Source organism: Heteronotia binoei, chromosome 5 (genome assembly GCF_032191835.1).
Source record: "Heteronotia binoei isolate CCM8104 ecotype False Entrance Well chromosome 5, APGP_CSIRO_Hbin_v1, whole genome shotgun sequence".
Classification (NCBI taxonomy): domain Eukaryota; kingdom Metazoa; phylum Chordata; class Lepidosauria; order Squamata; family Gekkonidae; genus Heteronotia; species Heteronotia binoei.
This window is the reverse complement of record NC_083227.1, coordinates 129,040,097-129,064,793: the sequence shown is the minus strand read 5'-3', so window position 1 is coordinate 129,064,793 and position 24,697 is coordinate 129,040,097. Positions and strand designations below refer to the sequence as shown.

The 24,697-nt window shown below is 45.3% G+C and overlaps 1 protein-coding gene across 2 annotated transcripts in view; it reads right to left on the bottom strand.

The window, feature by feature from the left end:
- The window catches only part of LOC132572871 (collagen alpha-1(XXIII) chain-like), a 539,646-nt gene that overhangs the window by 507,005 nt on the left and 7,944 nt on the right, over window positions 1-24,697 (bottom strand). For both annotated transcript variants that reach the window (XM_060240397.1, XM_060240396.1), the window contains exon 2: window positions 13,173-13,242. Coding sequence is in view for 1 of the 2 variants with exons in the window: in XM_060240396.1 (XP_060096379.1) it covers window positions 13,173-13,242 (70 nt within the window). In the remaining variant the exon portion in view is untranslated. The remainder of the gene's footprint in view (window positions 1-13,172; window positions 13,243-24,697) is intronic.

Sequence of the window (24,697 nt, the reverse complement as noted above, 5' to 3'; positions counted from 1 at the left end):
AATACCAACAAATATAACAGAACATCCGCTACCGGAAGAACCACAATATAATGTATATCAGTGAAGTATCAAATGAAAAATATCATAGTCTTCTTAGAATGTTTGAAACAGTACCAGATTATTTGCTACAGTATAAATTGTGCTTAATGCCTTTCTTCATCAGGTGCCAAGGGATTTATTTTGGCGAAGTTGAGACATTTGCCTATGTTGTGTTAGATCCAAAACAGCACAAACAGTAATGTCACACCTTATTCAATCGCATCCTAAATTTGCAAAAAATAAAATCCCTTTTTACTTGCTGAAGACAGGCCTCTCGTATCATAGATTGCTAGAGGATAAAAATAGGTAGCATGTGAAACATTATTTTTTGTAGTATTCTCTAACAACTTTTCAACTTCAGCTCAAAGCAAAATACTGTTTCTATTAAAATATACAGGCCAAAGGCTAAAGCACTGTTGGGAAGAAATTTCACAATATAAACACTTTACAATTTAGAATTCTTACACTGGTATTTAGCTAATAACATCTACATTAGACAAGTCTTCTAAATGAAAGTAAAACTGGCCAAATGATCCATGTGAAGTTGTGTAGAATATTAGTTGTTTCCCTTATTTGTGCTAGTAGCTCACATGCTAAACAAACAACATTGTTAAATTTACATTATGTGAAAACAGTGTAGCTATTTGAACTAGTATGTGCAGGGCTGGAGAGACAAGTACAAATTAGAAGTCTCAATGTGTGGATGAGACCATGGTGTAGGGAAGAAGGGTTTAAGTTTGTTAGGCACTGGGATGCTGTAAAGTACCAAACTTGGAGACACACGTAGGGCAACATAGTTTATTTCATGGTACAGTACAAGATGGAAACGAGAGCACGCGGGCCGGGTCCCGCATATATACAGTTGCCGGACTATTCTTCCTGCTGGCTGGTCCAATGCAGACCCGCCGTATTTCCCGCCACTGGCTGTGATTGGCGGATAGTCGCGTCCAGCATGGAGGCACCTGGATGTTTCTCAGTTACCTCCGCGGCTGGGGTGGACTGATGTTATTTCGCTGTTGTGGCCTTTATGAACTGGTTGCGTTCTGTGAACGCCATACACTACACTCCTCCCCCCCTTAGTTAGTGACATAGTCCTGGAGGTAGGCGGGAGGTCGACGCTCCCGTGTTGAACGCCTAGGAGTTGCTTGTGGTGCCGGGGCTCCTTCCGCATCCGGGGCTTCCCCGGGGGTTTGAGCGTTGGGGGGCTGTGGGTCTGGATCCGAGGGTTGGTCCGCCTCTGCCGGTGGGTGTGGCCTTGGTGCCGGCGCAGGTGTCGTTGGGTGCTCCTCGGACCCCGCCCCCTCCCTCGTTTCCGTGGGGACCTCTGGGAGAGTCCGGCGGCGCAACTGGTCGATGTGCCGGCGTAAGATCTGGCCCCCCTCGGTGGATACCTCGTAGTGGCGGGAACCCACGACCCGTAGTACCCGCCCGGCTACCCACTCTGGGCCTGAAGCGTAGTTGCGGGCGAACACGGGGTCCCCCGCGAAGAATCCCCTAGCCGCGTCTCTGACCTCCGGGGACCCTCGCACGTCGGAGGCTCTGTCGGGGTGTAGCCGGTCTAGCCTTGTGGTGAGCTTGCGTCCCATGAGGAGCTCGGCTGGGCTGACCCCGGTGACTGGGTTTGGAATGACCCGGTTGTCGAAGAGGAACGCGGCTAGCCGGTGGTCCCAATCGCCTTGCACTATTCTGCCCAGGGCCTCTTTTGTTGTCCGGACCATCCGCTCGGCCTGGCCGTTGGTGGCCGGGTGGAAGGGAGCTGACCGGATGTGTCTAATGAGGTACCTCTGGAGGAATGCCTGGAATTCCCCCGATGTGAACGCTGCCCCGTTGTCCGAGACTATGGTGTCCGGGATACCGTGGGTGCACAGGACCCTGCGTAATGCTCTAATGGCTGCTGCTGACGAGGTGGACCCTACGGAGATGACCTCTAACCATTTTGTGTATGCATCTACAATGATTAGGAAGATCTGTCCCTGGAACGGCCCGGCAAAGTCAATGTGGAGCCGGGACCACGGTTTCCTTGTGGTCTCCCACCGTGTAGCTGGGGCGCTGGGTGGGTCCGGCCGCGACTCCTGGCATGTGCTGCATCTCCGGACCCAGTTCTCTATCTCCCCGTCCATCCCCGGCCACCATACGTAGCTCCTGGCTAGGGCCTTCATTCTCACTATGCCTGGGTGTGTTTCGTGAAGTGATTCCAAAACCCGTTTCTGTAGAGGGGGGGGGGACCACTACCGGGCTCCCCCATAGTAGGCACCCCTTGTGGGCTGCTAGTTCCTCCCTTCGCATTTTGTAGGGTTTGAACTCTTCCCCCATGTCCCCCTCTGGCCACCCCCTCACCACCCAGTCGAGCACCCGTGCTAGGGTTTTGTTTTTTCCGGTGGCTTTGGCCACCTCCGCCGCGTGGAGGGGCTGATCCGGGAGTGCCTCGATCGACATGACCTGGTGTGCTGGGGCTGGATCGGGGCCTGTGTCTGGAAGTGGCAACCAGCTGAGTGCGTCCGCGTGACCCATTGCCTTGCCCGCCCTGTGTACCAGAGCGTAGGTGTACGAGTTGAGGAATTGGTTCCACCTCAACACCCTCTGGGACAGGATTTGGGGAGTTTGGCGGTCTGGGGCCAACAGACCCAAAAGCGGCTTATGGTCCGTCGCTATTGTGAACCGGCGCCCATACAAATAATCGTTGAATTTATGGACCCCCGCTACTATGGCCAGGGCCTCCTTGTCGATTTGTGCATAGTTCCGTTCCGCCGACGTCAGGGTGCGTGAGTAGTATGCGACCGGAACCTCCCGGCCATCCGGTAACTGGTGCCCCAGGACAGCGCCCACCCCGTACGGCAACGCATCGCATGCCAGGATGACCGGAAGGCGCTCGTCGAAGTGGTGCAGCACCGCGTTGGAGACCAGAACATCCTTAACTGCCTGGAAGGCGGCGGCTTGCTTCTTCCCCCACACCCGTGGAGCTTTTTTGTCCAGTAGTCGGTGTAGGGGTTCGGCAAGGGCCGCCTTGTGGGGTATGAACGTGTGGTAGAAATTGAGGACCCCCAAGAAGCTCTGTAGCTCCGCTTTACACGTGGGGGCTGGGGCTTGAACAATGGCCCTGGTCTTTTCCTCGGTCGGGTGGATTCCCTCCGCGTCCACTGCGAAGCCCAGGAACTCCACCCGTGGCACCCCCAGCATGCACTTCTCCCTTTTAACCTTTAGTCCAGCGGCTTGAAAACGGCGGAGCACCTCCCGGAGGCGGTTGCGGAATTCCTCAGGGTCCGGGGCGGCGATTAGAACATCGTCGAAAAACGGCTGGACTCCGGGGATCCCTTTAAGGAGAGCATCCATTATGCTCTGGAAGATTCCCGGAGCCACGCTGACCCCAAACTGTAACCTGTTCACCCTGAACGCCCCCCTGTGGGTAACTATCGTCTGTGCCTCAGCCGTTTTGGCGTCCACCGGGAGCTGCTGGTAGGCTTGTGCCAGGTCCAGCTTCCCGAAAATCTTTGACCCCGCCAGGGCGGCCAGGACGTGGCTGACTACTGGCACCGGGTATGGGTTGTCTTGGAGCGCTTTGTTAATTGTGCACTTGTAATCTGCACATATCCGCACGTCCCCATTGGGTTTGACCGGAGTCACTATGGGGGTCTCCCACATGGCGTAATCGACCGGCTCCAGGACCCCTTGTGCTACTAGGCGGTCCAACTCTGCCCCGATCTTGGGCTTCAAGGCGAAGGGGACCCTCCTTGCCTTGAGCCGGATCGGTCTGACCGTCGGGTCGAGCGGTAGGGAGATGGCCGGGCCCTTGTAACTACCCAGCGACCCATCAAATACGTCGGGGAACTCTCCGCACACCTCCCCGAACCCTCCTGCTGTGGCCGTGCGCGCCACCTCTATTCGGATTCCTAAGGGGCCAAACCATGCAAGACCCAACAGGGTGGTAAGCGGCCGCTTGACCACCAGGATGTCTAGGGGGCCTCTGAAGGACCCCCGCTCCACCTGCACCCGTGCCCACCCCGCTATTTGGACCGGGTTTTGCTGGAAGTCCCGCAATATGAAATTTGCCGGTCGCAGCTGCAGCCCCTGGCCAGGGTGTAGCCTTCTCAGGGTCTCCTCCGCGATTATGGAGATGGAGGAGCCCGAGTCCACTTCCATGACGCAGGGGGCCCCGTCTATGAGGACTGCCATCTTTATCTTGTTGGGGGTGGTCAGGGGCAAACTCAGTACCTGAAGTGAGGTGGAGGCTGTTGAGTGGGACTCTGTGGCCTCGTGGGGCGCGGTCGGTCGCGGGCGGTTGTGCTTGGCTCGGCAAGCTCGCGCGATATGGCCGGTCTTCCCGCAGCTCCTGCAGTCCCAGGTCCGGTACTGGCAGTCCCTCCGCTCGTGGGGGTCGCCGCAGCTGGCGCATTTGGCCCTTTCGTTAGTGCGCTGGTTCGGCCGTTCGCTGGCTCGGGGGCGCTGTGGAGCTCGGGCAGCTGGTCCTGCGGCGCGGCGCGTCTGGAAGGCTTCCCCCTCGTCCTGGTGCTCGGGGTCCAGCTCCTCGTGGTGGGCGGTCTCGGTCTTGACCCGGGGAAAGGTCCGGGCAGCCCTCTCGAACGCTACCGCCTCGCTGAAGGCGCCCTGGAGGGTGAGCTCTTCTTTGGCGAAGAGCTTCTGTTGGAGCCTTTCGTCGCGGAGGCCCCACGTGAATCGGTCGGCCAGGGTCTCCTCCAACTGGGGGAAGTTGCAGTTCCCGGCGAGTTTGCGGAGGGCCGCCAAGTAGTCCGCGGCTGACTCTCCAGCGGTCTGGTCCCTTTTGTGGAACAGGAATCTGCGAGCCACCCGTGAGGGCTGCGGCAAGAAATGGCCTGTGAGGAGCCTGATGATCTCCTCGTAGGATTTCTCCGCGAGGCGGGCGGGAGCCGAGAGACCCTTGGCGATCTCGAACGTGGCTGGCCCGCAGACGCTCAGGAGAACATCCCTCTTTGCTCCGGCGTCGGTGATCTTGTTGGCCCGGAGGTAGAACTCGACCCGTTCCGAGTAGGACTCCCAGCCCTCTGGATTTGCAGGGTCGAAGGGCTCGATGTAACCGGTGTTTCCGCTCTGGTTGGCCATGGTGGCGGCGGCGGTCGTGGCCGGTCGTTCATTGCCCACGATCTCCGTTGTAGCCGATGAGGCTAGGATCCCACCTTCGTCGCCACTGTAAAGTACCAAACTTGGAGACACACGTAGGGCAACGTAGTTTATTTCATGGTACAGTACAAGATGGAAACGAGAGCACGCGGGCCGGGTCCCGCATATATACAGTTGCCGGACTATTCTTCCTGCTGGCTGGTCCAATGCAGACCCGCCGTATTTCCCGCCACTGGCTGTGATTGGCGGATAGTCGCGTCCAGCGCGGAGGCACCTGGATGTTTCTCAGTTACCTCCGCGGCTGGGGTGGACTGATGTTATTTCGCTGTTGTGGCCTTTATGAACTGGTTGCGTTCTGTGAACGCCATACACTACAGATGCTTTCTGGAACAAGCGGGAACTGTACAAAAGAGACGGTCTCCATTTGTCCCCAGATGGAACCAGGCTGCTGGTGCTTAAAATCAAAAAGGTGGCAGAGTAGTTTTTAAACTAAATCTTGGGGGAAAGCTGACAGGAGATTAAATGTGTCTGGTTCGGGAGGACTCATCTCAAAGAGATGAAGGGTTAGCTGTTACTTTCCTACCGGATAATGGATCAGAGCTGTCCACTGAGATGGTGACGAACAGTATGGAGTGTCTGCCAAAGTCTCGAGGCAGCAGGAGGAAGGTTGTGGGCCTAATTTGCTTGGGAAATTATAGATGTTTGTATACAAATGCTAGAAGTGTTCAAAGTAAAATTGGTGAGTTGGAATGTTTAGTGTTGGGAGAAAACATAGACATTGTGGGAATTTCAGAAACTTGGTGGAATGAGGAGAATCAGTGGGACATGGTGATTCCTGGATATAAGTTATTTCAGAAGGATAGGGAGGGAAGGGTTGGAGGTGGGGTGGCTCTGTAAGTCAGAGAGGGTATACAGTCCAGTAAGACTGAGGTCAAAGAATTAGATTCCCTTCTAGAAATGCTTTGGGTCAAAATAGAGGGCCCAAAAGGAAATTTAACTATGGAAGTTTGTTATCGCCCACAAAATCAAAAGTTAGAGGACGATTATAATATGATGGAAGGATTAAAGATAGTGGCTAAACATAAAAACTGTGTCGTAATAGGTGATTTTAACTACCCGCAGATTGATTGGGTCAATATGTGTTCTGGTCGAGAGAAAGAGACTGAGTTTCTAGATGCTCTCAATGACTGTGCTATGGAGCAGATGGTCACAGAACCTACCAGGGGTGGGGCGATCCTGGATTTGGTCCTAAGTAATGCCCAAGACTTGGTGAGAGATGTAAAACTGATCGCACTGCTTGGGAGCAATGACCATAACGTTATTGATTACACCATTTGTATAAATAGGGAGTTGCCCCAAAAGACCGGCACAATCACATTTAACTTTAAAAGGGATAAATTCTCTGAGATGAGGAGGCATGTGAAGAGGAAACTGAAAGGAAAGGTAAATACAGTCAAAACCCTTGGGGAAGCTTGGAGGCTATTTAAAACTACAATTCTAGAAGCTCAGATAAAATATATATCACAAGTTAGGAAAAGCACGAACAGGTATAAGAAAAGGCCTGCATGGTTAACAAAGTAATGGAAGCTGTAAAAGGTAAGAAGGACTCCTTTAAGCGGTGGAAAGCTAGTCCAAGTGAGATTAATAAAAGGGAACACAAGCAAATCAAATGCAAGACTGTGATCAGGCAGGCAAAAAGGGACTATGAGGAGCATATTGCAAAAAACATGAAGACCAACAATAAAAATTTCTTCAAATATATTAGAAGCAGGAAACCAGCCAGGGAGGCAATGGGGCCCTTGGATGACCAAGGGGTAAAAGGATTACTGAAGGAGGATAGAGAAATGGCTGAGAAGCTGAATGCATTTTTTGCTTCTGTCTTCACTGTGGAAGATGAGAAGTGTTTACCTGCTCCAGAACCACTAATTTTGGAAAGCGTGTTGAAAAACCTGAGTCAAATTGAGGTGACAAGAGAGGAGGTCCTACAACTGATAGACAAATTAAAAACTAATAAGTCACCAGGTACGGATGGCATACATCCAAGAGTTCTGAAAGAACTCTAAGTTGAACTTGTGGATCTCCTGACAAAAATATGTAATCTTTCATTGAAATTTGCCTCCGTTCCTGAGGACTGGAAGGTAGCAAATGTCACGCCCATCTTTAAAAAGGGTTCCAGAGGAGATCTGGGAAATTACAGGCCGCTCAGTCTGACTTCAATACCGGGAACATTGGTAGAAACCATTATCAAGGACAGAATGAGTAGGCACACTGATGAACACAAGTTATTGAGGAAGACTCAGCGTGGGTTCTGTAAGGGAAGATCTTGCCTCACTAACCTGTTACAGTTCTTTGAGGGGGTGAACAAACATGTGGACAAAGGGGACCCAATAGATGTTGTTTACCTTGACTTCCAGAAAGTTTTTGATAAAGTTCCTCATCGAAGACTCCTTAGTAAGCTCGAGAGTCATGGAGTAAAAGGACAGGTCCTCTTGTGGATCAAAAACTGGCTAATTAATAGGAAGCAGAGAGTGAGTATAAATGGGCAGTCTTCGCAATGGAGGACAGTAAGCAGTGGGGTGCCGCAGGGCTCAGTACTGGGTCCCATGCTCTTTAACTTGTTCATAAATGATTTGGAGTTGGGAGTGAGCAGTGAAGTAGCCAAGTTTGCAGATGACACTAAATTGTTCAGGGTGGTGAGAACCAGAGAGGATTGTGAGGCACTCCAAAGGGATCTGTTGAGGCTGGGTGAGTGGGCGTCAACGTGGCAGATGCGGTTCAATGTGGCCAAGTGCAAAGTAATGCACATTGGGGCCAAGAATCCCAGCTACAAATACAAGTTGATGGGGTGTGAACTGGCAGAGACTGACCAAGAGAGAGATCTTGGGGTCGTGGTAGATAGCTCACTGAAAATGTCAAGACAGTGTGCGTTTGCAATAAAAAAGGCCAACGCCATGCTGAGAATTATTAGGAAGGAAACTGAAAACAAATCAGCCAGTATCATAATGCCCCTGTATAAATCGATGGTGCGGTCTCATTTGGAATACTGTGTACAATTCTGGTCACTGCACCTCAAAAAAAATATTATAGCATTAGAAAAAGTCCAGAAAAGGGCAACTAGAATGATTAAAGGTTTGGAACACTTTCCCTATGAAGAAAGGTTAAAACGCTTGGGGTTCTTTAGCTTGGAAAAACGTCGACTGCGGGGTGACATGATAGAGGTTTACAAGATAATGCATGGGATGGAGAAAGTAGAGAAAGAAGTACTTTTCTCCCTTTCTCACAATACAAGAACTCGTGGGCATTCAATGAAATTGCTGAGCGGTCAGGTTAAAACGGATAAATGGAAGTGCTTCTTCACCCAAAGGGTGATTAACATGTGGAATTCACTGCCACAGGAGGTGGTGGCGGCCACAAGCATAGCCAGCTTTAAGAGGGGATCGGATAAAAATATGGAGCAGAGGTCCATCAGTGGCCATTAGTCACAGTATGTGTGTATATATATATATATATATATATATATATATATATAAGAACATAAGAGAAGCCATGTTGGATCAGGCCAATGGCCCATCCAGTCCAACACTCTGCGTCACACAGTGGCCAATATATGTGTGTGTGTAAACAGTATATATCACTATATATATATATATATATATAGTGATATATACTGTTTACACACACACATATATTGGCCACTGTGTGACGCAGAGTGTTGGACTGGATGGGCCATTGGCCTGATCCAACATGGCTTCTCTTATGTTCTTAATTAATACCAGCAAAACATTCTTTGTCAAGAAGGAAGAAAAATTCTTGGAAAATGGGTCACAACAATGACATAAAGCATCTGAATTATCATTGACTCCAGTCCTGATTGCATCCCGAGCAAGGATTTATCAGCAATGCAACAGAAATCTAATATGCTTTACATACATTAATTAAATATAGATCCAGGTGAAGCAGTAGAACAAAGCTGGAGTCAAGTATAAATAAAATAAATAAAATGAATAAAACTTTGTTGGTCTTAAAAGTACTACTTGACTCCTGTTTTGTTCTATTTATTAAATATATTAATCTATCTTTCTGGAATAATAATGAAATACTCATTCTTGTGAATGATGAATTTGACTTTCAAGTTGATTCTCTTTGAATGTAAGCTTTACAGAGCAATGAAACAATTCTCTACATTTTATCACCATTTCAGATGTTTTGTTTGGAAATAGATCTTCAACCATTTGGTTGCTATGGCATTCATGAAACAATATTAGCTCCCTCTTGTGGTCAGTAATGGAAATGCTCTACCAACTGCAAGTAAATTTCTAAAGATTAAGCCTTTCAGTTTAGAAGGGCACTGGGCAGGCACTGATAACACTGAGTGACCTGTAACTTATAACTAACCCAATAAGATTATTTTAATCATGATTTGGCAAAATCTATGTGCCCTTTGTCCATTTTTCTTAAACTGAGACTGGATAAGACTCATGTTTCCTTTGTGATTGTTTGATTATATAGGTTTTTTTCTTAACATTTGAATCAAGTGGATGTGAGTTTAATATAAGTAGACAGCCAACCATTATTTGTAGCTCTATGGGTATAGGTCTACAGTCTAGATCCAAATTCCCAGAGGGACTTTGGGGTTGTGTTTCATGACAAGTAACTTTTCCATATGGCAAAATGATTTTGAAACTGAGCAGATTTTCAGGAACAATTTGTGTCATGACTTGGATGTTTGCTGCCTAGGGAGAAAAAAAATCAAAAATTCAAACAGACATGCCCAAGGCTTTGAGTGCACCTAAATGGCAGCTCTGCGGATGATGGACACAACTTCTAATCTCATATCCTGATCCAGTGGAAAAAAAAAAAAATTCTGGATGGATTCCAGGCAGGACAGAATCAAACACCTAAGTATTTCTCCTCTTCTGCCTGGCAGAAAGATCTACTAAAACAAAAAATATCAGTTTGAGTTTCCATGTCCTTGGAATTTAAATCACTGCCCCTCTGGGGATTTTGTCTTGGTTTTGGCGTTTTTAAAAGAAATATGGAAGCTCCTGAACTGAAATCCATTGCCACAGATCTTCTCTGCTCAGATGCCAGCTTAGAAACAACAGAGGGTAAAAGGAGCATGGAAAGACAGGCAGGCAAAGAGGTGCCCAGCTCAGCAAAAAAAAATTAAAAGGAGGAACAAAACAATGAAAAAGGGGCATTCCTGGTCTCATATCTCTGTCCCTCTTCTCTTCAAGTCATCTGTGCAAGAAACAATTAGGGAGCCTGGAAAGAAAACCAGCTTGTAACAACAGAATATACATAATTTGGGAATTAAGATTATTTGTTTGTTTGTTTATGTTGCCATCAAGTTATGGTGACTCTTCAGGGTTTCCAAGACAAGAGATGTTCAGAGGTCCTTTGCCATTGCCTGACTCTGTATAACAACCCTCGACTTCCTTGGTGATCTCTCATCCAAATACTAACAAGGACCAACCCTGTTTAGTTTCTGAGATCTGACAAAATCAGGCTGTCTAGGCTATTCAAATCAGGGCATACCAGCCTCTTAATACTCTCTGCATTGGGCTGCTGCACAGTTCTGCCAATATGGCAGTCATATATTTCTCCTCATGATTTGGAACCTTCCCCCATTCTCTCCAGTCTCTGCTGATGTAAGAAGAAAGATGCATAGCGCAGGATTTCATTCTGCTGGGATGTGTCTTTGTAACAGTCAGTGGCTGTATGTTCAGTGTCAAGAATAAGAATTAAAGCAAACAACAATCCCTCCCAACCTGAAAGCTAGAACAACTGACAGTCCAAATTTCCAAACAGCTGCTGAGGACAGGATCTCCCACCAGTGATGCCAGCACTTCCTATCAAATATGTCTGTTGTCACAGAAATCTAAACTGGGTGTCTGCTATGCTACTAGCCTGTGCAAAATATTAGACTGAAATCAGAAACTCCAAGGGAGGGGAAAGAAAGATTCTTTTTGCTTCAAAGACCCAAAGGTACTTTTTAAAAAATTAGACTCCCCTTTCTTCAAATGTAACTGACATGCAAGGATTTTAGATTAATGCCTCAACCAATGTTGCCTCTCTTCAAGAGAATCAGTCTAGACTTTGAGCATAAAGACAGCTATCAACTTATTTGCTAGTGGTTAGCTAAATAAGCAGACTGCAATTACATTGTTATGTTTAAAAGAGCTACAAGTCTAATATTTAAAACTATTATATATAATTTAAAGGCTAAGATTAAAAGAGGATAAAATGCTTTTTCTCCCCTCCCCTTCATACTGCCAGAAATTATACTGAACCATGCATGTTTTATGTCCATTGAGGCCAGGAAAATCCCAACATATAATCTTGTTGTTTGTTATAGTTCCAAATACTGGAGCCTAGAAAGTTTTCATTAGAAAATATTAATGGAACCAATGGTGCATAGGTGAACTTTGATTCCTGAACAAGACAAAGATGTATCTATGGAAACATTTGACCCCAGCATCTAGAAACCGATCCTCTTCCTATATAATGCTCAGACACTTCCAATACCATGCTCCATGCTGTTCCAGGCACTGTAAGAAAATATTTATAAAAACAAACTACTGAGTACAACAGAGAATATCATCAATAAGCAGGACCTCAGGTGCTCAAGAGTGGGTTTTTTGGTAGGTTTAAAACTGGATCAAAATGCATGTGTATTCTGAACATATGAGCTCTACGTTACTTTCTTCATCCACCATCTTTTCATGTGTAAACATTTTTTTTAAAAAAAGAGATGATATTATGTTTTGGAGGAGGGGCAAGCTGCATGCTTTGCCTTGATTATTATGATTCAATTTTTTTTAGATACAGATCTCAGTATTTTGCCATGGGTGTTCTTCTCCCCCATACGCACTAACGTGGTATGAATAAATGGTATATAGGGCTCTGACTTGGTGGTAGAACATCTGCTTTTGCATGCAGATGATCGCTGGTTCAATCCATGGAATGTCCAGTTAAAAGGATCAAGTAGGAAGTGCTGTGAAACGCCACAACATGAGACCCGAGAGAGCTGCTGCCAGTCTGAGCAGACAAGGCTGGCATTGAGAGACCTAAGTATAAGGCAGCTTCACGTGTTTATGTGGTGTGTGCCCTGTGCATGGCTTTGGGGCATATGCAATCCAAGCAAGTCTGTAAATTGTGACCATGCATTAGCAGCAGCCATCCAGCCGGCACCACTGAGCAAATTGAAAACTTCTTGAATGCTGTTTGCCAGCAAAATGTTGAGGTGAATGACTTGACACAAAACAGGCAAAGTCAGTTCAAAGGTCAGCCACAATTTTAGCAGCGATCTCAGCATCCCTGGTACGTACTGCTCCTATAAAGGATACTTCTGTGTGTGGGGGGAGAAACATACTCTATCAAGTAGCAAAAACATCAATAAAGAACATAGATGGGAGAAATCTGAAAAATGAATTAATCTACCACCATGGGATCTCAACTATTCCTTGCTGCTTACCATACACATCAGACATCTGTTAAATGGCCTTAACAGTAAGTATTTACTATCTAATACTGACCCACTCATTACCTACAGTGTTGCTCTTTGCCCTGGCTGCAAAAAAGATTAGGGCCAAGATTGCCGTTCAGTAAATAAATCTTTTGACTAACTGGTTTTATTTTAGGTGTTCATAATTTTATCATATATTAACATTTGTAATTAATTATGTTTACTATGGTTGAGCCTAATGGTGATTGCATTTCTGTAATTCAATATTACTTGCTTTTATATCTTATCTTGTAACTGATTTTTTAATGATGCTTTTAGTCTTTTTTTAATCATTAAGTTCTTAATTTTCTATTCTGATGGTCTTTGGCTATAAACAATAAATATTTCTGCTCTGCTCAGTAAGCATTCTTTCCTCATTTTAAGACTCTTTACATCTCATTTTAAGACTCTTTACATGACAAATGAAAGCCAATATAAGAATTAATAAATAATAGTAGGTCACATTCCCATTAACTTTCTTCTGGAAATAAAACACAGCTATGCAACAACAACATATTATCTTTCCACATACCTGGTGGGCACCGGCATTCAGATGGAACCTCTCGCGCTGTGCGTAGTTTAGCTAATCCTTCACCCAGTTTCTATTCAGAAAAAAAAAGACAAAACATATATTTTTATAGAATCGTGTGTGAGCATATGCTATTTGCAAGTGTATTCTTGGCAACTGGCATGGTCTAGCCAAAGTTAAGTACTTTTAAGCCCCACTGATGGTTTCAGAATAGTTTTACAATCCTTGGGCTTTACTGAATCCTTTAATTTCGATTCGTTATATGATTGAAATTAGATGTGTTAGTCCGTATGAGTTCAAAGGTCTGTGGCAGGAATTCACAGGCAATCTCCATGGAAGGAAAGGATATTCATTCATAAAACATGAATTTCTCTCCTCCTCCCTCCCATTAAAGCCCAAAATACCCTCTGAAATGTGGCTTCAGGGGAAGAGAAGATTCGTGCGAATAAGGGAGGGGGGGGACTCTGCTGTATGAGAGGTAAGCATTATGGCAGTTTCAAAGAATTTGCAAAAGGTGAAAATCCTGAGTGTGAAAGCATTTAGGGAGCCAATTAGCCACTACACCAGAGTATTTCAGATACACACTAGCATAAGTAAGAGCTGCATTGGCATAGTTCCCCAATGCCACTACACTGGTCCCTCTACCAGTGCTGCTCCACTGCCTGGGGGCTACAGGTGTGAAACCTTGTACTGGTGAGGAACCGGGTGGGCCAGGGGGTTATTTGAGTCCCTAAACTACTCCAGCCTAGGAACACCTCTCCATGACAGCAGCAGAAAGTTATGGCAGCAAAAAGTATGGTGTACATACTCCTGCAACAGAAAAGGCTATGTGCCCAGAACAGGCACAGCTGCTCCCAAAAGCTCAGGTGGAACACAGGATGGTGGCTACAAACAAAGCAATCACCTCCCTTCCCATCAGCGGACAACCCCCCCTCCCCTCAGCATTACATAAAGATCAGCCAGGACTCCCTATAATTCAGTAGGTTACATGGCACAAGATTCTGCTTTAGAGCTCTCTATCATGTGGACTTAAAGTGCACAGCATTTCACTTGGGTGTCAGGAGAGGCACAGGAAAGGAATGAGCACTACTCGGAGAAAACTCAGCACTAACACCGAAGAGGGAGAGCAAACTCCATACTGTGAGGCTAACATGTATCACTAAGGAATCCTAGCAGGTACATGCCTCCAAAAGCTTAGTTTGAAGGGGCAACCATGCATTGACAGGTAATCAGGGCTAGAAATCCAGCTGTCCTAGCCTGAGAGTCATCTGCCTTCCCCGTTCATCTTACATACAACCGTCTTTGGGGCATAAAGTGCATTTTCTGCATAACCCACCTATTTCATCTGGTGCTGAAGAATGCCTTGGACCTGGGTTCTGCAGAGAATCATGAACTGGATGCTGTAACTTGTGATTTCCAGCACCTTCTCCAGAACTGCCAGAATTTCACTTCTTCCACACAGAGAGAGTCAGAAACAGACACTGATGGGCATGTTAGAGCATCATTTGATAAGCTGCATCAGCACTTACTGGAGCACCACCTGCACCATGTTTGAGTGTTCGGTGGGGCAGAAGAGCACACTGAGCTCCTTGACTGAGAAGACTGACATGTGGGGGTGCTCTGCAACGAGGAGTGGCTAACTCTCTCTCTCTCTCAGATGATAGAGGTCCTTAAGCTGTTTAAGGAGCTCACCAAAGCACTTTTGTCTGACACAGTAAGCCTGGATCTCTTGATCTAAATGCATTTATCCAAAAGCTTTAGGGGAAAATGGCTACCTTTCTGAACCCAGGTGCAGGGATATGGAGACATTGTTCCAGCAGTGTGTATGCTAGTGCAGAGCCTGCAAGAAGGTACTGCATCTTAGCTGGAATTTCTCCTGAGAGTCAGTTTAGCATAGTGGTTAAGAGTGGTGAACTCTAATCCAGAGAACCGAGTTTAATTCCCCACTTCTCCACATGCAGCCAGCTGGGTGACCTTGGGTCAGTCACTGTTCTTTCAGAGCTCCCCCAACCCCACATACCACATAGTGTATCTGTTGTAGGGAGAGGAGAGGAAGGAGATTGAAAACGGCTCTGAAACTTCAAGTGAAGGGTGGGGAATAATCCAAGGCCGGGGTATAAATCTAACTCTTCTTCTCACCCAGCAAAAGATCTACATGTTGGTGAGTCTGTGGGTGCGTTCAGACATACCATTAGTGGCGACACAGCTCCGTCTCACTGACGGATTAAATATGTTCGTCCAGACATCCACATCTGGCAATCGAGTGTCATCCAGGGTCATCCCGGCTTGCTGCGGATCAATGCTGCATTAATTTGATAGCGCATAAAGTCCGGCCCTTTTTCAAAGAAGTGGCACAAGATCAGGTTTTTTCTGTTTGGACAGCTCACACACGATACTGCCCCTTGGAATGTTTACCGCCCCTACCACCTTTAGAAGGAAAAAAAAAGCCCCAGCAGACATGCGCATTGCCAGATCATCCGGGAATCTGAGGTGATGCTTCTGCTTCTCCAATCAACACAGGATCCCACTATTCAGAACAGGAAAAAAAATATTTTTTTTTCAATGTGGAGAATTTCCAGATATCATTGTCACTGCCAATTTCTAGGAAAGTAATTCCTGGCAGTTCCCTGGTTTGAATTGGCAGCATTAATTCCGGAAACTTTCCCCCCTTCCCCTGCCTCTGAAGCAACGTTTGATTTCCCACCTCCAAACAGTTGGGAGCATGTTCAATGGACCCCCCCTCCCAGAAATCACCATCTGATCACACATGCACCAAGAAAAGAGCGTGATAGTATTGGATGTCTGATCGCTCAACAACAGAATGAGTCGCATTCTTGGATGCTCGTCTGATCGGCCCTGCATTGAATCAATATTCAGTGGTTCAAATTTGAGCGCTACACACCCGCTTTTAATGTGACGCGTGACCACACCCTGTGTGACACATAAAGCTAGTGGGATTCTATAGTTTGATGCTGGATCTGCTGGGCTTGTTCTGTTGTATTTGTAGGTTTTGGGGCAGTGGTTGATCTTGTTATTTTGGCCATTGGCTTCTTCACCCTGGTGACAGGACGGTTTTTATTCCCCATGGGAAACAATGGAGACAAATAGGATGACTGAGGGAACCTTGCTCAGGGACCCACAGAACCGGAACCCTTAATCCACTTTGCTATAAACTTGTGTGGTTGTTAGTGAGCAGGAAGGACCGGGTTCCCTACAATTTTGATGTAATTTGCTTGCAAAGCTGCCATTCCAGCCCTCTGGAAAGATTTCCATACAGGGAATAATGGACCTGAAAATGTGGGTATTCCAATAAAACCCCTGAATGGTATTAGGGGACCCAAGTAACACAGAGTACCAGTATTTATGTCCTTCTTAAAATCCAAATCTGAAAAATATCTTTCAGGTGCACATCACTAATTCCAACTAGTACAGGTTGAACACCTATTTCTTGGTCAGTTTTATTAATATCCAAACCCCTCCTTTTGTCAGGGCTTAATTTCAGTTTGTTTACTTTCCATGCAAAGTTAAACTTACTTATTCAGAGCTTCTTTGGAAAAGTATCTTTCTTGGCAATTTTCATAGGTAGTAAACAGTATGGAAGACAAGATGAACATTTATGGAAACCTATAAGTTAAAGGAGGCTGTGGTACATCCGCTCTTGAAAAAAACATCTTTGGACCTTATAGCTCTCACCAACTACCACCCAGTGTCGAACTTACCATTCTTGGGTAAGGTAGTTGAGAAAGCATTGGTGAGCAATTCCAGATTTTCCTGGATGAAACATCAGTCCTGGACCAGCTCCAGTCCAGCTTCCAACCTAGAAATGGGATAGACTCCACACTGGTTGCCCTCACAAATGACCTCCTGAGACACCTGGATCAAGGTGGGTCAGTGTTGCTGTTATTGTTAGATCTGATGGCAGCATTTGACACTGTGGATTATGATCTCTTGATCCACCGCCTTGCCAACATAGGAGTTAAGGGGACTGCCTTACAATGGCTTTCCTCCTTTCTCCAGAGTTGGGGACAGAGAGTGGTGCTCAGTGAGGTGGTTTCCACATTCCACTTTACTGTGCTCTGGTAAGACCTCACCTGGAGTATTGTGTTCAGTTTTGGGCACCACATTTTAAGAAGGATATAGATATGCTGGAACAGGTCCAGAGGAGAGCAACAAAGATGGTGAGGGGTCTGGAGGCCAAGTCCTATGACGAAAGGTTGAAGGAGATGGGCATGTTTAGCCTGGAGAGGAGGCGACTGAGAGGTGATATGATCACCATCTTCAAGTACTTGAAGGGCTGTCATATAGAGGATGGTGCAGAATTGTTTTCTGTGGTCCCAGAAGGTAGGACCAGAACCAACAGGTTGACATTAAATTAAAAGAGTTTCCGGCTCAACATTAGGAATAACTTTCTGACTGTTAGAGCGGTTCCTCAGTGGAACAGGCTTCCTTGGGAAGTGGTGGGCTCTCTTTCTTTGGAGGCTTTTAAACAGAGGCTAGATGGCCATCTGACAGCAATGCAGATCCTGTGATTTTTTTGGGGGGGGGGGATGGAATTTGTGAGTTTCCTGCATTGTGCAGGGGGTTGGACTAGATGACCCTGGAGGTCCCTTCCAACTCTATGATTCTATGCCTTGGCGTGATTCTAGCTGCTTCCCTCTCTATGGAAGTCCAGATCACTGCAGTGGCTAGATCTGCCTTTTACCATCTTAGGCAGGTCAGGCAGCTGGTCCCCTCTCTGCCCAGGAGCTTGCCACAGTGACCCACACAATCATCATTCACTCTATGTGTGCTTACCTCGAATCTGACCCAGAAACTCCAGCTGGTGTAGAATGTGGTGACACATCTGCTGACTGCAGCACCTATGTGGGTGCATATGCAGCCAGTGGCTGCACTGGCTACCAATTGAGTACCAGATCCAGTTCAAGGTGATGGTGCTAACCTTTAAAGCCCTTAGTGGCCTGGGACCAGCATATCTAAGGAACTGTCTCTCCCCATATACCCTCCTGGGGAGCCTTGCACTCTGCTGATCAACCTAGAAATGGGGTAGACACCACATTGGTTATCAAAGGAAGTCCACTTAACCTCAACCAGAGCCAGGGCTTTTTCTGTCCTGGCCCCTACCTGGTGGAACCCACCTGAGATCACAGCCCTGCAGGGCTTGCTGCAGTTCCACAGGTCCTGTAAAACAGAGCTGTTCTGCCAGGGCTTTGGTTGAAGCAGTGGACATTCAAATATCTGACCTCCCTGCTTAAAATAGTCCCCTTCTTCTTTCTCTTGCCCACAGAAATATGAATATTAAGGAGATATGAATTTATGAATTTTATCTATTTATTCCAACTGTGGGGCCCGTACCTGGAAATTCTTATGCTCACCATCTTGAAGCTGTTATTAAATGGGAATATCTGTTTAATTTAGTTAAATTGTTTTATAATGTTGTTTTGATTGTTTAACGTTGAATGTTTTAATGTTTATGTTGTTATTGGCCATGAGGCCATTTGTGGGGAGGATGGGCTAAACAAACAAACAAAGAAACAAATAGGTCAAGGAACTGTTTCTGTGCTATGACTTGGATGAAAGCCAAACACAAAAGGGATCATGGAAATAAATTTCATTCAGAAACTCCTACAGCTGTACAGTAATCCCCTTCTTCTGGAGGCCTGTAATTATTTAGATTATTCAGACTGGATGGGTGTAATGTATTTTTCACCCAAGGTATAGAAACTTTCAGAGTTTTTTTTCCAGAGCTGGGGGGAACTGACATTTCTGTCAGAAGTGCACTGGTATTTGTCACTGATTGAGATAATTCTCCCCCCTCCCAATTAATCAAAAACAGAAGAAGTCCATTAATTCTGATGGACTTATTGTTCCACGTATTCTTATTGTTCCACATATGCTACCCACCTTCTCCAGTTGCACCAACTGGAATGAATCCAGAGGTACCTACCAACAAAAATACCAGGAGTATTCAGAACCCCTGCAGACAACATGGTGTCCAAACTGGGTACAATTTTATCTGCAATGTGTTCGGCAAACTGATCACAGGAAGTTTCTAAAATATCCTTTATTTGTTTTCAGGGCTTAAATACAAGCCTCTTAAATCACACAAGAAACATGGCTGGTAAGCACTACACAGACACAATGGTGGCAGAGAAGTACCATCATAATAACTACCACAAGATGAGTTCCTTCTTGTTTTCAGTCAGATTCAGCACACACCTTCTTCCATCATCACTCATGTTATCCCAACTGCTTCACAGCACCCAGTGCCACTAAGCACCAATGCACTTAATGACCTTGAAGATATAGAGGAAGAAGCTTTAAAAAAAATTATACCCACTGCTTGCAAGGCCTCCTGATTCCAGTCACCTACTAAATCAACTGCACTTTGCAGTGGTTCCAGATGGAAAATTCCCTAGAGCTGTCTGGAAACCATTTCAATCCATTTTCTTCCGGGGCTGATCATTCTAATTGTTATCTTCCATCCATGCAGAAATTCAGGGCTACCTTAAGCCTAACACTTGCAGGTTTCCTAATTATAAAACCACTTTTATATTAAACTGAATTTTTATATAAACTAAATGACTTCTAATTCTACACAATTTTCTCCTTATGAATTTTCCTCCGCCACAAATCATACTGCACCCTTAGTCCTAAACAATACTGCCAGTGTCTCTGCTTGTGACATAAACTAAATCCATGGTTTGCTTAATTGTACTAGCATTTGTGCAATTGTGTTTTATTCATGTGACCACCATATGTGGGGGTGGGGTGGGGTGTTGATGTACAACTCTTAAATGCCTACTGGCTCTCCCCTGTAAATAGTCACCACTCCGCTTTTGTCTCAGCCAGGCTTATTGACAATTCTGAAGGTGGCAGGGGAGAAGAAATTAATTTTAAATGGTCTACAGCAGCGATGGCCAATGGTAGCTCTCCAGATGTTTTTTGCCTACAACTCCCATCAGCCCCAGCCATTGGCCATGCTGGCTGGGGCTGATGGGAGTTGTAGGCAAAAAAAACATCTAGAGAGCTATCGTTGGCCACCCCTGGTCGAGAGGGGAATCTGCAACATGCCAACCCCACTATTTTTCCATTTGGATACCAACCCAACCTTACATTGGCATCATGCACAAAAGCAGACATAGGAATCCCATGATACTTTGGAATGTTCAGCTGGCACTCAGATGCCCATACCTCAAGTCTTAAAGTCAGTCCTTAACAGCTAGAATGTTTTAAGGCTGGTAGAAAACAATAAAGCTATTATGAACAAAGCTATTCTGGTTTGTTTGCTTCTAAATATTTCTTTAAACTGCACTCATTAACATTTTTACTATAGCCTGAAAACTATGCACTTTGAATTGAAACTTTTGTTATGGAACAAACAGAGGTATTGCTACATCCTGACCATGTGGTTATGATGTAAATAGTGCTAAGCATCTGAAGAATTGCTGAATTAAAGGGCTACATAGACCCATAGCAAAGTTTGTTGGAAAGGTTTTGATTTTCATTTTCACTAAGTATTTCCATTTCATCATACGTTCAAAGCCATGTATAAAATAATTAAACAACTGAACTGACACATTTTTATAAGTGCCACCAATGGAAAATGCCCATCTCCAGTCACCACCTACCTCACCTTTGGAGGCAAAAGCACAGAAAGCAGGGATTGAGAAAATCTTGACAGGCGGGCTAGACTGTATGGGAGGAGGCAGTCCTTAACTGCAGGTTTTCGATTATTTGAGTCATTATGCTAAAACATTTTTTTTATTTCAGCAAGCATTCTGAAGGTGAGGAGGATGCTATTTTGATTGACTTCTCAGGGCTCCACAGCTACATTGAGGGGTTTTTTTTCTGGGGGGTAGTTAATCATTCACATTAGTTATTGAAATGTGAATGTCTTGATGAAATCTACCCAGTGAGTTTATTTGCACAGGATATAATGTTGTAAACAAATCAATAATGAGAAAAACTGAAAACATCATAAACATAAAAGATGAAGATCTGACACATTAAGTAGTGAATAAATTATGAAAGCAAAGCATCACATAAGTAATGACTTGATATTTCAATAGTTCTTTCTTTAAATAACAGGAATGCAAAACAGATGTATTTTTGCTAGTGCTAGGGTAAGTTCTTTTAACACTCTGAACATTCTAGAATATGCTCTAAAGCTCTGCACTAAATTAATATTGTACATTTATACAACACAATTCAAGTGTTCACCCCACTTTTATTAACACTTTAACAATAAAGGCTGTGTTTACAAATCACACATCTCTTCCCCTTTAAAATATTATTTACAGATGGACAGACAGGCATGATCTTACTTTTTGGCTCATAGTAACCCTTACAAAACCCAGCACTAGCAATCTCAGACTGAAAGAATGTGGATGAAACTGGGGTTGAGACTTCAACTACCTTTGCATTGACTGGGTAAACACATATTAGCTGTAGAAATGAGGTCCTTGGACTCATAAATGACTATACCCTGGAACTGTTGGTCACAAGGCCAATGAGAAGGATTAGTGGTCCTGGATTTGGTTCTCAGTGGGGCTTCAGGCTTGCACCAGTTGGGAGCAGTGATCACAATGCTATTAAGCTCAGCATTCACGTCAATGGAACACTACCTCTAAAATCTAAAACTGTAACGTTTTACTTCAAAAGAAGGAACTTTACAAAAATGAGGGGAATAGTTAGAAGGAAAATGAAAGGGAAACACAAGAGAGTCAGATCTCCAGATGATGCTTGGAAGCTATTTAAAACCACACCGATTCATCCTGGTAGAATGTGTCCCCCAGGTTAAGCAAGGCACCGCCAAGTCTAAAAGGACTCCTGCATGGTTAAATGATCCAAATCAAGGAAGCCAGAAAAGGCAAAAAGACTCTTTCTAAAAAGTGGAAAGTCTACCCCAAAACAAAACAGGAACACAGGATCTAGCAAAAGAAGTATAAATTAATCATTATGCAGACCAAAAATGGAATATGAGGAACGGATTGCTAAAAACATCAAGACAAATAATAAGCAGTTTTTAAAATATACACAAGAAACTGCCCAGAGAGGCAGCTGGGCCACTGGATGACCAAGGAATAAGAAGACTGCTAAAGGAAGATGCTGTTGTGAGAGAGAAGCTAAATTAATTCTTTGTATCTTTGTTCACTGTAGAAAGCGTGAGGCAGGTCAGAACAACTATTTTCAGGAATGGAGTCTGAAGAACTAAGTCAAATTGAAGTGCTGAGAGATGAAGTTCTAGAACTCTTAGGGAAATTAAAAACCAGTACATATCCAGATGGCACATATGCAAGAGTTCAAAAGTGAAACTGTTGGTCTGTATATGTAATTAGTGACTAAAATGAACCAAAGGACTGGAGGGTAGCAAATATTACAACATTTTTAAACGGGTCTGGGGGAAAACCAGGAAATTATAGATGTTAGCCTAACACCTGTCCTAGATAAATTAACAGAAACTGTAATCAAAGAATTATTAAGTACACAGAGGAACAAAGCCTGCTGAGGGAAAATCAGCATGGCTTCTGGCAAAGGGAAGTCCTGCCGCACTAACTTTCTGGAATTCTTTGGGAAAACATATAGATAACCGTGACCCAGCAGATGTGTCATGATGCTAGGACTAGTGCAGCCTGTAGGCTCCAGAGAAGCCTGTGTAGGAGTAGCTACAGGGTCTACATCTCCCAGGATCCCTTCTGCCCCTCTGCTTGGGTGAAAGCAGTTTTGGAGGGAAAACTTGCCCAGAGGTGTGGGACCTGGAAGGAAAGCATAAATAGGTCAAGCTGCAAAGAGGGTTGTTCTACAGATGGGTATGAATCAACAAATGAATTGTAATTCTGCTTAAAATGGCCAATTCGGGGTTCGGCAAATGGTGCTTGTTTTTTGGATGGTTTGTCTATACCATTATTGGTTCATTTTTAGCAGAAAGGCTGGTGCCAAGAAAATTAATTTCCAGGCAATGCTTGATTGGCAGGTCAAGCCTAGGGTTCTTGCCAATTCCTACCTGGCTCCTTCTGGGGGATCCTCCTCGTGTGCTGTGAATTGCCTAGTGCGATGACATCACCCAGATGTGATATTATCGCCCAAGGCACATGGCCAGGGGGATACGCTATCACTTGGTGGGAACTCTATGGTTATAATAGAGTTTTTTCCCAAGTGATAGAGCGTCCCCCTGGCAACATGCCAGGCACAATAACATCACTTCTGAGCGATGTCATCATGCTGTGAACGTGGTGGCACACCGGTGCTTTCTAGCCCTCTCAGAGGCTGTTCCACATCTTCCTGAACCAAACGAATCATGGTTCATTTGGTGGTGGGGGGGGGAACAAACAAAACAAACCACCAAATTGGGCAAACTAACAAACCACGAAACAAACCATCTTCCCATTTTGTGCCCATCCCTAGGTTGTTCTCTCTGGAGAGGCTGCAGACAGAGAGAGATTGGTTCTCACTGGAAAAGCCTGAGCTGGAAGCAAGTTGCAGCTGGGGAGAGATCCCTCACTCAAAGGGGGTGGTGAGTTTTTGGCATTAGAATAAGGTAATATTTAGGTAGTTGCGTCAGGGTTTTTATTTCTTTGCACCAACCTTTACTGTTTCTTTATAACCCATTTGTTGTTTTTGAGCACATATAATAAAACGTTGTTATTGTTAAACTGCCTGGTCCTCGTGTCTCTTTGGTCACGGTTAAAAGGTACTTGCTAAAAAGGAAAACACAGGGGTTGTGCGGGTGCTCTGAGTCCTCCCATACAGTCCCTTACCAGAGCGATGGCAGCCAGTTTGGTGTAACGGTTAAGTGTGCAGACTCTTATCTGGGAGAACCGGGTTTGATTCCCCACTCCTCCACATGCACCTGCTAGCATGGCCTTGGGTCAGCCATAGCTCTGGCAGAGGTTGTCCTTGAAAGGGCAGCTGCTGTGAGAGCCCTCTCCAGCCCCACCCACCTCACAGGGTATCTGTTGTGGGGGAGGAAGGTAAAGGAGATTGTGAGCCACTCTGAGACTCTTCGGAGTGGAGGGCAGGATATAAATCCAATATCTTCTTCTTCAGTAAAAGGCCCTTCCTGCTTCCCTGCTGTGTGACAAGGTGAGAGCCAGTTTGGTGTAGTGTTTAAGAGTGGTGGACACTAATCTGGAGAACCAGGTTTCATTCCTCACTACTCCACATGCAGCTGTGGGTGACCTTGGATCAGTCACAGTTCTCAGAGCTGTTCTCACAAAAACTGTTCTCTCAGAGGTCTCTCATCCCCACCTACCTCACAGGGTGTCTGTTATGGGGAGACAAAGGGAAGGAGATTGTAAACCACTCTGAGTGAAGGCTAAGGTATAAATCCTCCTCCTCCGGACTAGTCAAAAGCTTTTTTAGACAAGGTACCTTATGGGATAAGATCAGTGCTTTTGTAGACTGAAACCTGATTAAACAAAAGGAAACACACAATAGGAATAAAAGGACAGTTCTCTCAATGGGGGGAAGTAAGTGGTAGGCCCATAATGATCGGTATTGGAGTTGGTGCTTTTTAATTGATTCACAAA